At 40.9% G+C, this 13,846-nt stretch overlaps 1 protein-coding gene across 1 annotated transcript in view; it reads left to right on the top strand.

Moving 5' to 3' along the window:
* Nucleotides 1–12,252, top strand: part of LOC124711689 (protein takeout-like) — a 61,952-nt gene extending 49,700 nt beyond the window's left edge. Inside the window, exons 5-6 of the mRNA XM_047241888.1 lie at nt 5,210–5,359; nt 11,970–12,252. Coding sequence (XP_047097844.1) covers nt 5,210–5,359; nt 11,970–12,124 — 305 coding nt within the window. The 3' untranslated portion in view covers nt 12,125–12,252. The remainder of the gene's footprint in view (nt 1–5,209; nt 5,360–11,969) is intronic.
* The last annotated feature ends 1,594 nt before the right edge of the window (nt 12,253–13,846 follow it).

Below are 13,846 nucleotides of genomic sequence, written 5' to 3'. Positions count from 1 at the left end.
AACAATACAGCTATAAAAGCTAAAACTCCTGTGGCTGCATACAAAACAGCAGGAGGTCTTATTATAGAATACAATAATTCGTCTGTACTTAGAAGATAGTTAATGACATATCAACTATAGAAACAATAAGGATTATTAGTGTCCATGTACACACTTGTTATCTCTCCACATCCTTCTTTCGAAATGGATCTTCATATCTTTCCAGTATTCTTAGCTAGAGCAGCCTCCTTAGATTTCCTTTGCTCAGGATTCGCTATATCAGAAGACATCTATCTTACACACCTATAGTACACTGGACTCCCATTTGGAAGGACGAGGGTTCAAAACCGCGTCTGGCCATCCTCATTTGTGTTTTTCGTGATCTCCTTACATCAGTCCATTCGAATGCTGGGCTGGTTCCTTGCCAGAGCACTACTTATTTCTTTCCCCATCTTCGAAACAATCAGAGCGATTGCTCTGTCTTTAATTATCTGAATGTCGACAGGACGTTAAACCCTGATCTTCCTTCCTTTCTTCGTTTACTATTAACAGCAGGTGTAGTAATACAAATAGTGCAAGTATTAACTTTATTAGTTCGTAGTCAATAATATTTACTCATATTACCACTTCAGATATTCAAACTATTTTAACACTATTTGTCATATTCAGTTCGTTAGATCAGATTAATATAATTAAGTTATTAAGTGTATGTACATATTGGTTAGAAGTTTGTGGAAAAAGCAAGAGTCTCAAGATTATACTACGTCAGAAATGAAGAGAACCGAAAAAAGAAATGGTGAAAGTGGAAGGCAACTGAAAGTTGATATTATTCTCATAGGGCCATTTAGAACGAATGGACGAAACCAGATGAAGATGACGTGTAAGTGGATTTGAGAACGAAAAAGATATCGGGTCGATCGCCTAGAAGGTAGGGGGCAGTTGTCAAAGAAGCTGTGGTTTCCATAAATCTGTAAAAGGATCATTGGGAAAACACCCGGTTTCAAGTGTAAAATTTGCAAGTAGTTTACAGCTAATGCCGATCCTCGCTTCTTAGCCGCCACAGTTACGCTCTTCCCCAAATCTCTCTCTTAGAGATTCCTGGATCTCATAATTCCTTTAACAAGTACGAATTTGAATGAGTTACCTGATTTTCTTTCAGTGTTCTCGCTTCGGGTTCAGGTTATATTTTCGGGTATTCTGTTTTTCTGTGTCGTTATTTCAGTGCATCATGGCATCCACTTACGGCAGTGAATGACGCCCCTGTTCGTCCTTAAGTGTACATACCTTTTCGTGAGAAGGCAGCAATTAAAACATTTGGTGTGGACTGTTAATATTAGATATTGTAAGTTCTAACAGATTGAGACGTATTTGGAATTCTACAGGTGACTTTATAAGACGATTATAAATAATAGAGTTGTTTTCTCTGAAGCTTCCGTGATGTGACAGTGTGTGAAAATCATCACGGTGTATGATGGTGTGATATCTGCTTGAATAAGGCCCCAAGAGACCGGTATCACGATTCATGGAATGAAGGAGATAGGAAATGTGACCAGATGTGCTGGGGTGAATGGGGTGAAGCCAGCGTAAGTTCTCTTAGTTAAGGTTGGTAGAAAGCATGTGTATGAGTATGGATTTAGTGGTTGCTGAGTGAGAGTTGGCTGAAGTTTCAGAGGGATAAATGGATAATGCTTGGGGGTGAACAGAATGTGGATGATGGTGCAATGGTACAGCAGATACATAGATGGCTTATTACTGACTGGAATACGGAGTCAGGGCATTTTAGTCAAGGTTTCAAGGCGCCTAAGTACGAGTAGAAGGCATGGGAAATGGATTTCTTAATATGGGTTACGATTCTAGATTGTAAGCATATGTGGTAAGGTAGACGAAGGGCACAACTTGCTTTTGAATAAGTGACTTACGGAATCCTCAGAAATTATGGGTCAAGATCAAGTATGATCGCCTAACTGCGATTTTCATATCTTAACCATTGCACAACATTAAACTATCGCTAATAAGGTCTTCAGTGGTCCGACCCTTCAGTAATCCGGCACACTTCCAGCTTCTATTCGTTCAACCTGAAATAACGCCTACAAAAGTGAAATTTCGTCTGCAACTATGTTGTTAGTTAATTACAATGTTTAACGTTCCTGTAAACTTTGAAATTGTGGCTTTCCTTGCGGATCATTATCATGGCTTCTAAAGGGAAACACGTTATTCTAGACCTCAAGCAGAAACTCGATATTAGATATAAACTGAACTGAGGTTCGTCACAGAATATCATTGTTGCCGGCAACTTCAGAAGAAAAGAGTCATTCATAAGGTCAAAGGAAAGTTACGATGAAACTGATGAATAAGATGACATAGGAGGAGAGAACATCAGGATATCTCAGACTGCTAGTGCTGGAGTCGTCTTCCTGGAGTACATTATGCAACAGTCAAAAACATGACAGGACCAATGAAATGCTTGTAAAGCCGTTGTGTGATAAAGCACAATACCACCGCATATATCATCATGGTGACAACTAAAATTTTGGGACATGTTCCATAGTGAATGTCGAGTGAAACTAATATGCATATACACACTCAAGGACTAAAAGTTTTCTGTAAAATTGAATGTATCTTTGATTTGATAAAGTACAATCTGTATTTGTTTATGCTAAATTTTAGACACCTTCAATAATCCGGCACTTCCGCTAATCCGGCACCCATATGTGCGAGGAATGGCCGGTGTAGCATGAGTATGGGGTATTTTGTTTGGAGGGCATACACAATGATTTCCTGTCAGGAAGGTCGCAGTTCGTGGTAATAGAGGGCAAATCATCGAGTTAAACTCAAGTGATATCAGGTGTTCCCCAGGGAAGCGTTCTGGGACCCCTGCTGTTCTTGATCTATATAAATGACCTGGGTGACAATCTGAGCAGTCCTCTTAGGTTGTTCGCAGGTGATGCTGTAATTTACCGTCTAGTAAGGTCATCCGAAGACCAGTGTCAGTTGCAAAGCGATTTAGAAAAGATTGCTGTATGGTGTGGCAGGTGGCAGTTGACGCTAAATAACGAAAAGTGTGAGGTGATCCACATGAGTTCCAAAAGAAATCCATTGGAATTCGATTACTCGATAAATAGTACAATTCTCAAGGCTGTCAATTCAACTAAGTACCTGGGTGTTAAAATTACGAACAACTTCAGTTGGAAAGACCACGTGGATAATATTGTGGGGAAGGCGAGCCAAAGGTTGCGTTTCATTGGCAGGACACTTAGAAGATGCAACAAGTCCACTAAAGAGATAGCTTACGCTACACTCGTTCGTCCTCTGTTAGAATATTGCTGCGCGGTGTGGGATCCTTACCAGGTGGGATTGACGGAGAACATCGAAAGGGTGCAGAGAGAGAGAGAGGGGGGGGGAGAGTGTGGCAGATATGATATGCGAGTTGGGATGGAAGTCTTTAAAGCAAAGAATTTTTCGTCGCGGCGAGATCTATCTACGAAATTTCAATCACCAGATTTCTCTTCCGAATGCGAAAATATGTTGTTGAGCCCAACCTACATAGGTAGGAATGATCATCAAAATAAAATAAGAAAAATTAGAGTTCGAACAGAAAGGTTTAGGTGTTCGTTTTTCCCGCGCGCTGTTCGGCAGTGGAATGGTAGAGAGATAGTATGATTGTGGTTCGATGAACACTCTGCCAAGCACTTAAATGTGAATTGCAGAGTAATCATGTAGATGTAGATGTAGATAATGAAGTTTTCCAAACAGATTATAAGTGCAAAAATTAGTTGTCCTGAAGACAAACTTTCTAAAGATGGTCGAAACACCGGTTTTAATAGTGCTTTTAGTTTCAGAATTACAAAGCTCTGCACCCATAAGGGTGTTATTGAAATAGATGATAGGATGTGTCTAACATTATTAAATCGTGTGATATACTGTTTACAATTAGTGTAATTCCTTTTCAGTCATGTAGTTTCGATACCTCGTTCAACGTTTCTATAAACAGAGGGACCGATTTTGATCTCCTCTGCCATGGATAACGTAAATCACACTGCTTATACATATATAAGTAAGGAGACCTTCGTGGATATGAGGGATATCAAAAAATACAATAATATGTATCCTATGATTTAATTTTCATTCCACAACATGTTGGTGAAGAGGCCCTGAAGGATTTGAGACAAATAAACTCTAATTAATTTTCGTCCGCAGTCGAATAAAATAGTCGCCACAAGCAGGAAACAATGTATGAGCAAATTAAATAACCTTACGGCTATTGCAGTCACACGTTGTCAAACGAAGAGAATTCTCAGTGGATACTGCTGAAATTAAAATCTTCAGAATCCAGATATAGCACGGAACTCACTTTATGGTATTTTAAACAAAATTAGTCCATATAAGACTTTCGTTGTTAAAATGTAAGGAGCTGACCATAAATCGTAATTTATTATGGTCGCTAGCATTATACTAAAAAAGTGTGCTCCTGAATGATGGACAATTCCTGTACTGAATAAATTTATTTTCTATCCTGAAATAGAACTTCTTTATTATTAGTATTGTGTCTGTTAACTGAGGTCTAGATTTGAAAATGGGAAGAATTATTAACGAATTTTTCCTTTAGGACTGTAGACACTGATATGCAGTAGGCGGTACAGCCGGTTCTTTTTTACTTCATTGTTGAATTCACATCACAAATAAGGGGGCTTGGGAAATCGTTACCTTAGATGGAGGAGGTACCCAAAATAGACTATCGTTATGAAATTAAAATGAGCAAACAGAGTCAGCTTTGTTTAGTTTCAAATCACCTGCTTCTATCAACTTCTGCACTGCAAATAAATGTTTCGTTAGCTGTTTTAGTACGTTCCACCCAAGTGAATTTACTATCAAATATTGCTCACAAAAACTCATAGTACCTACGTTTTCTTCCATTCTACCATATAATGCATGTGCTAGGAGAAAGCCACTCACCACCCCACCCACATATTCTTTCCAAGTCACGGTGAGAGTGAATGAACTACAATATTTTGTCAATGTCAAAAAATTTTGTACCTGGCGCATGTAGAAATTTATCTTGATACTAATACTGACTGATGATGTAAATATGCAGAAAAAGGATGAAACCTAGCTAAAACAATCGTTCAGTTACTTAAGGCAATCACTTCGAACAACAATTCAGCTCAAGTAATTGGGCATTTCAAGTCCTACGTCAAATGTATCTTCTTACAACTGCATTATTTTCTTGCAGTCGGTTTACAAGCTGATTTGGAGATGTGGGGAGAGCCTTTGGAGCGAGATGGAGAAGTGTACTGGAATATCACGAACTTCACAGTCAAGATGGATCTTCCAAAGGTCTACTTACATCTTGACAACCTGTTCAACGGGGACAAAGTATTGGGTAAGTTGCCAATATTTACTTGTAAAATTACTTTCTGCAACTGTATTAATCGGTCAATAAAACGAAAACAAAATCGGTTTATTGAAAGAGTTACGTGTGGGATCATATCAGCACAAATTACGAACAACGACCGAACGTAATAGCATATTTAATCGATAATTAGTAATCAGTTAGATGTAATGTACTTTAATAAAGCGGGAAGCGATGAGCTAAATTACCATTGACTTATCGAAAAGCAAGGGTTGATTATAATGCATTAACGACGTGAAATGGAGAATGACCAGTTCCCTCTACTGGAACCCTCATTACTGTAACTCATTCCATGCGTTGACTGCACTGTGTACGGGTAACATCAGTAGATACGTAGCCAAACAAAACTGTCTGTACTGCGTGCCGTTTCAAAGTTCCTGGCTAGCAAAACTACCTGTATTATCACCACGCTTAATATCACTATAATAATTATTTAGTAGTGTTAAATATCATCGGTGCACTTGTCGCATTAAATGCCTGTAAAAATCCAATCCCCGACAGTATCCACCATTGCCTTCGCTTCGAAATTAACTGTTGGTGAAGAGTAACAGAATTACACAGACATAATGAAGTACTACCGGTACTAGTGCCTACTGCGATCACTGGTTACATGGGCGCCAAGGATGAAACATCATCCTTCACAATGTAAAGTGTGTGTACGTATATCTCTGCATTGCGTATTGTATGTTACAGCAACATCAGTTGTCAAACGTCTTCAGTATAATGCTCGAAGACAGTCTTTAATGTTACGTTTATTTGCCTGTTTTCATACATTTATTTTCAGTAACAGCAATGGTCAATAATTATTACAGATGCAAATCGAAAAACGTAAAACGAAGAAAATTTACTTTTCATAGGTACATACCGCATAGGTCCCCTTATAGCTATCATTTATTTAAAATCTCTTGAAGAACTCGAGACACAATGTAACATAGTTAATACTGTAAGAGTAATTTGTATGGCTGTATCATGAGATACTGATGAAACAAGTGTTAGATACGTTCGGTAGTGTTGGAGTATGTTGGCAATCTATGCGCTGAATGTGTCCCCGTTTCGAGCAGTTTTCAGTGTAGATGAAATTATATAGATACAGTGACAATAAAAGTGAAGCACGCAGAAGAGGAGGAGGAAATGAAACGGGGTTGTGCACGTATAGAGGATATCTGACGTTAACTCAGTGATCGAGTGAAATTCTGCCAGTGTGAGCACACTTGTCAGTATAAAGTTGCGCCCCTTTCTGGCCTGCTTGTATGATCTGGTTCGTTTTGGGAGGGCATCGTAAAGGCATTATATCCTCTCCTGAGCCTCTGCAATTTGTCCATGATATCATGGTGCACTGGGGCAGAGTTGACATACAAACTGGCTACAGTACATAGAGATACGTGGCACGTATCCTGTTGAAAAATGTCACAATGATACTGTCACATGGAAGGTAACACACGATCATACCCGTGATGTGCGCTATAGGAACAGTGTTCCCTCTGTCACTACTGCCCTTGACCTAACGTCATACGCGATGACTTCCCACATCATGAAAGGAGGAGGAATAACGCTGTGCATTTTCAAAACATTAGTCGTTGACGATGGACATCCGGGGTAGTATATACTAGCACTTCCTTACTGGACGCTATGCAATGTCATTTATAAGCAGTCCATCCACCCTAAAGTAGCGATGACTATCCCTTCTTTCCCTGTAACAAAAAAGATTTGCTACATGTAACCTGTAAAAATTGTCAAAAGCAGGCAAAAGACCTTGCAGCTATATTCACAAAACTTAAGGCGAATTCATTGCCCATTGTGAACCAAAGTGTTGAGATGCCTACGAAATTTATATTCAGAACCCACAGAAGTTTTCATTGTGACCTGTGTGTGTGAGTGATGTAATGACAAAGCACTAACGGTTACGCGAAAACCGTTCGATGTACTATTCTCACTTGAAGGGACAAACGTCATTGGATAGTTCTTAATATCGAGTTGGACCTCCTTTTACCCGGCGTAATGCAGCAATTTGACGTGGTCTCTATTCAACAAGTAGTCTGGATTATTGAGGCATGCTGCCTTTATATAACCGTTCATTACTGCGAAAGTGCTTCTGGTACAGGATTTTGTGCAGGATCTGACCTCTCGGTTACATCCTGTTAATGAGCGATAGGATTCTTGTTGGGCGATTTGGCTGGCCAACCATTCGCTCGAATTGTATAGAATATTCTTAAAACCCATCGAGAACTACTGTGGGCTGGTGACATGGCACATTGTAATCAGCAAAAATTGCATCTTTGTCTGGAAACATGAAGTTCATGAAAGGCTGCACATTGTCAACAAGTAGCTGAACATAACTATTTTTAGTAAATTATCTGTTCAGTTTGACCAGAGGACCGGGTCCATTCCACGTAAACACAGCCCATTCCATTATGGGACCTCCATCAGCTTATACAGTGCCTTGTCAACAACTTGGGTCCATGACTTCGCGGGGTCTGCGCTATACTCTAACCTTAGCATGAGTTCTTACCAACTAAAATCCGGACTTACCTGACCAGGCCCTGGTTTAACAGTCGTCTAGGGTGCAACCGATATGGTAAACGAGTCCAGGAGAGGCGGTGCAGGCGATGTCATACTGTTAGCAGAGGCATTCGCACGTACTACATTGATTCCTGCGTTTTGCTTGGCTTTTACCACTGACACCTCTACACAAACGCCACTGCTCTCCGCCGTTTTGTGAAGGCCGTCGGCCACTCCGTTGTCCATAGTGAGAGGTAATGCAAGAAATGTGGTATTCTCGGCGCACTCTTGACACTGTGGATTTCGTAATATACTAACTTTCCTAATGATCTCCGAAATGGAATTTTCCAAGCGTCTAGCTCCAACTACCACTCAGCGTTCAAAATCTATTAATTCCCATCATGCGGTCAGTAGTCACGTTGGAAACCTTTTCACGTGAATCATCTGACTACATATGTCAGCCCTCTCAAAGAACTGCCGTTTTATCCCTTGTACACACGATACTACCGCAATCTGTATATGTGCCTACTGGTATACCACGACTTTAGTCATCTCTTTGTATACTGCCAACAAAATTTCTGTTCTGTCCATATGAGGGCTCACTTAGTAGTCACTCCTATGCAAAGTGTATAATCAGGGAAATATTACTTTCCATTATCTATGTAACTGCGTTTCTGACATATCTGGCGTGGGATTTGAGGGTAAAGCCCAAGTACTTATTATACGCACCTCCAAACTGCAGTGACGGAGAACGTGGATAACACACTAGCAAATTCTGAACAGCCGTCGGGACATCCCGAATATAAGCACATGGAGCTCACTCATTATCGGTGGGCATCCACAATGATGGTCTGTGCCTTCTGCAAATAATACTAGGTTGTTACTAAGCTATTATGCAAAATATCTTTTATACCAGGAAAGACAACCTAAAACGATAGTAGAAAGCGTCTACAAAGTTTCAAAGGTATATGAGAGGTCCTGGAAAGCATAAGACCTAAGTCACAAAGTGAAACTATTGGTATGTCCCATTCGGTTGTCACTGCTCACAATGTTAAACGTGTTTAGATCCACGTCTGGCAATCTTAATCTGGTAGTCTTAAGCTACATTTTGTTACAGAAGAAAGAAAGAGTCGTTCTAGTAGCACGACCTTGGAATCAAGGCTATTGTAATCCTTTTTATATTCTTTCGAAGTTTATCTAACGTTCAGTAGGATTAGTAGTACGAAACTCCATATATATTAATTTTGTCAAATCCTGATGGAGAATACGGCACACACTGAGTTTCTCATCATAACAACAATTTACATCTCAACTGTTGTTAGATTTATTTATCTCACATTTGTGATTTCGGCGTGTGTCCCTTTATCAAATGATAACGCTAATAACATACAATTCGTTAAAAATTATTTTAGTCCAGGAGACACAATACATTCTAATATTTCTTGAACAATGGTTCTTTTTTTCAAGTTTACCTCTTCATACCTCAACAAGCAGTGTAGCAGTACATAGTTTTGTGGTTAATAGGACAAATTTCATTTCGTCTGCATAAGAATAAATGAAGTTCTTGTCATTTGTATAAAGGGAGGTTCTAAAACGTCGCTACAAACAAGAAAAACTGAAAGTATTATATCTATAATAATAATTATTATTAGTCCGCAGCTCGTGGTCTTGCGGTGTTCTCGCTTCCCGCGCTCAGGGTCCCGGGTTCGATTCCCGGCGGGGCCAGAGATTTTCTTTGCCTCGTGAAGACTGGGTGTTGTGCGTCTTTCATCATCATTTCATCCCCATCGACACGCAAGTCGCCGAAGTCGCGTCAACTCGAAAGATTTGCACCAGGCGGGAGGTCTACCCGACGGGAGGCCCTAGCCACACGGCATTTCCATTGTTATTAATTTAGACGAAAAGGTAGTAGAAACAGAGCAGGAGGAAGATCAGTTTAGATTCCGAAAGAATGTAGCCACACACGAGCAATTCATATTCTGCGACTTACTTTAGAAGACAGACTGAAGAGTGAGAAATCTGATTTCATGGCAGTTGCTGATTTAGAGAAACGTTTTAGACAATGTTTACTGTGATGAAAAGCCAGAAATTCGGAAACCAGCAGGGATAAAATTCAGAAAGCAAACTGCTGTTGTAAGAGTAGAAGGACACGAAAGAGAGGGGAGTGAGAAAGAGCTGTGGCCTATTCACGATGTTATTGGTTCTATACATTGGACAGACGGTGAATGGGACCAAGGATGATCTTACAAACGAAATAAAATTTCAGGGACAACAAATAAAACCTTTCAGATATATCGATGACAGTGCAATTCCGTTACAGACGGCAAAGCAGTTATAGAACAGCTGATGGTAGTAAGTAACTGTGTAGTCAGAAATTACAAGAATATCACCAAGAAAAGTGAAACCAGAATAATGGAATGTAGTCGAATTAAATCAGGTGATGCTCAGGGAATGAGACTAGTGATTAAAACACTGAAAGAAGTAGATTAGCTCTGCAAATTGGGCAGTAAAAAACTGTAAGTGGTCAAAGTAGAGAGAAAATAAAATGAAGACTGGCAATAGAGAGAAGCATACTTCTGGAGAAGACAAATCTGATAGTATAAAATGTAAATGTAAATCTGAAGCAGTATTTTCTGTCGCTAGTTGTATAGCGTGGCCTTATATCGCAGTGAAGTGTGGATGGTAAACAGTTTATACAAAAAGAGAATAGAAGGTTTTGTAACATGATATGTAAAAAAAAAATGCTGAAACGTAGATGCACAGGTCGGGTAACCAATGAGGAAGTTTCGCAGCAAATAGGGAAAGAAAGAATTTTCTGGTACAACCTGATAAAAAGAAAGGATTGGTTGACGGGACGCATTCTTATCTACATTTTCTCACATTCCCAGCAGCTGAGGTAATAAACACCATATTGTTGCTATTTGTCTTGTTTTGGTTAAAATTTTGGGATATGTTTTTATTATGATCAGTTCATTTTGTATGAAATGCTTATATTTTACTATATTAGCTATTTCAACGCGAGTTTTTTGTTCAATGTCGTTTGGTAATCCGTGAACCTGTAATTGTGTTACTTAATTTATTTATGTTACCATCTATACCTATTTTGTCAGAGAGCCTGCATGTTTCTGCTAGCGCCGGCCGGAGTGGTCCTGCGGTTCTGGGCGCTACAGTCTGGAACCGTGCGACCGCTGCGGTCGCAGGTTCGAATCCTGCCTCGGGCATGGATGTGTGTGATGTCCTTAGGTTAGTTGGGTTTAAGTAGTTGTAAGTTCTAGGGGACTGATGACCTCAGCAGTTAAGTCCCATAGTGCTCAGAGCCATTTTGTTTCTGCTAGCGTTTTTTGGTTAGTTTGTTTCATATTTTACGGTTAGGGGGTCCTACTGAATATGTTTAATCTGGATTGGACTGCCGTTTGTACTTCTGTCGGTGGTTTAAGCTTGCATCTATTACTGCGTCTTTTGTTGTGGGAATCTGTGTATCTCAAAGACATGATCGTGATGGTCCGCTCTACTGGTTATACCCAGGAAGTTCAGTTTGTTTCATGTTCTACTTGTATTGTAAAAATTAATGTGCTTATATATTTCATGAATGTTTCTCCTTAGTTATTGTATCCTGGTTGTTTCACCTACTATGCGTATTATGTCTTCAGCGTATCTGTTTCAATAACGGATGTTATGCTGATACATCTTCTAGTACTAGTTATTCTACCTGATTAATGAAGATACCGACTAATATTCATGTAAAGGAATAAACAGTTTCGTAGTGGAGGGAAGTGTGGGTGAGGAGGTCAAGCCTTGAGTACAGTAAGCAGGTTCAAGTAGAAGCAGGCTACAGGATATACGCATAGATGAAGAGGCTTGGAAAGGATGGAGTAGTATGGAGACGTACATCAAACCTATCTTTGTACTGAAGACCTCAACATCATTTCGCTTCGAAAGGGCACACACGTGTAAACTGTGACATAAAAAAATGACTTAGTAACAATCCAGGCGGAACACGTTGTTGTCTCTGAAACTGTTAAGACAATGTACACAAGTAATTAGAAGGTAATATTGATAGCTGTTATCTGTTCTATTGCAGGAGAGAACATGAACAAGTTTTTGAACGAGAACGTGGACCTGGTGGTGGAGGAACTGAAGCCGGCGATTGAAATGGCACTGGCAGCCACGGATATGGACGTGGCGAGGCGACTGTTCAGCAAGGTGCCCTACAACTACATCTTCCCCCCTGCGTGAGCGCGATCAGCAGCGCGCCACCCAGTTACTGCTCGAGCAGTGCGGGGTGTCTCATTGCACTCACCACCACCAAAGCAATTCGCACTGTGTGCTCTTGCACACTGATTTTAATAAAGTCTTCACTCTAATTAACTGTTTTTATTAATGTTTTCTGAGCCTACCGAAAACAAATAAATACTTGGCAGTCACTTATCACCTTGCACATATTGTGAATACGGTTGAAAAGTAATTATCAACAGATTTTATAGCATACGACAGAAAGCTCTCATAGATGGACATTTGTATCAAGTATTTTGCTATTCTGATGTGAGTACTAGAGGACTGCAATCTCATGCCCTTCCTGTGTGAAGTTCACTCGGCTGCGGTGTGTCTCTGTGTGTGGGTGTGTGTGGGTGTGTGTGGGTGTGTGTGGGTGTGTGTGGGTGTGTGTGGGTGTGTGTGGGTGTGTGTGGGTGTGTGTGGGTGTGTGTGGGTGTGTGTGGGTGTGTGTGGGTGTGTGTGGGTGTGTGTGGGTGTGTGTGGGTGTGTGTGGGTGTGTGTGGGTGTGTGTGGGTGTGTGTGGGTGTGTGTGGGTGTGTGTGGGTGTGTGTGGGTGTGTGTGGGTGTGTGGGTGTGTGGGTGTGTGTGGGTGTGGGTGTGTGTGGGTGTGGGTGTGTGTGGGTGTGTGTGGGTGTGTGTGGGTGTGGGGGTGTGTGTGGGGGTGTGTGTGGGGGTGTGGGTGTGGGGGTGTGTGTGTGTGTGGGGGTGTGGGGGTGTGTGAAGAGAGAGAGAGAGAGAGAGAGAGAGAGAGAGAAGACGAACAGACTTCTCACAGCTTGGTTAGTTAAAATCGACGGGAACAAATCGATAGGTAGAATCCGTGGAAGATGTCCGCAGTACTAGGTTACTTAAAATCGACGGGAACAAATCGATAGGTAGAATCCGTGGAAGATGTCCGCGGAACTGGTGCGCTGGTCTGGACCATCAAAGAAACCGTTCGCGTGTGGCGAGGTAGCGGCTTCAATCTCCAGCAACTTGCGCCAAGCTGTGCGAAGTCTGTTCGTCTTCTCTCTCTCATTCTCTCTCTCTTCACACACCCACCCACACACACACACACGCACACACACACACACACACACACACACACACACACACACACCTGCAGTTTGTAGGCCCTATCCATCGGATCTAGTCCCCAGATGTGCCCGGAGACTGGGTCGTATCACGTGTGGGGCAAATCATCGGTGTTTTGCAAGTTATCTGCGGTTTAAGGACTGTACTGCATGCTTAACAGGGGAGTGGTCGCAGGAGACTGATTTCATCAGTGGCTACTCTGTCTCGTGGAAAGTAAGCTACAAAGCGCGGCGTTTCTAACCCCTTGCTGTAGTACATTTTCAGATACAGCGTATTTTGAAATACATTCCTATCTTGGAGAGAAAGTTAGTATGGGGATTGGCAGGAAACAATTGTGACAATTGCCAAATGATCATACAATTTTCGAAAAAAAGTCATACAGAATGGTGAGGAAATGGATTGCTGAAAATCAACATTCCATTTGTATGGGTATCATTCAGGGGCTCACAGATCGGTGCGACGACTGAAAGGAATAGTTAAGAATGAGTTAGTAAAGTTTTAGGTGAGTACAATTCATTTTTGTCAGCACTCGGTAATCTACAAGAAATATGTACTGCAGCATATCAGAATAGCACTCAAAGTAAAGGGTCAGTGAAATGAAAACGAGAC

This window comes from Schistocerca piceifrons, chromosome 8 (assembly GCF_021461385.2).
Source record: "Schistocerca piceifrons isolate TAMUIC-IGC-003096 chromosome 8, iqSchPice1.1, whole genome shotgun sequence".
NCBI lineage: Eukaryota > Metazoa > Arthropoda > Insecta > Orthoptera > Acrididae > Schistocerca > Schistocerca piceifrons.
Note: the sequence above shows the minus strand (reverse complement) of the source record. Positions and strands in the feature narration are given on the sequence as shown.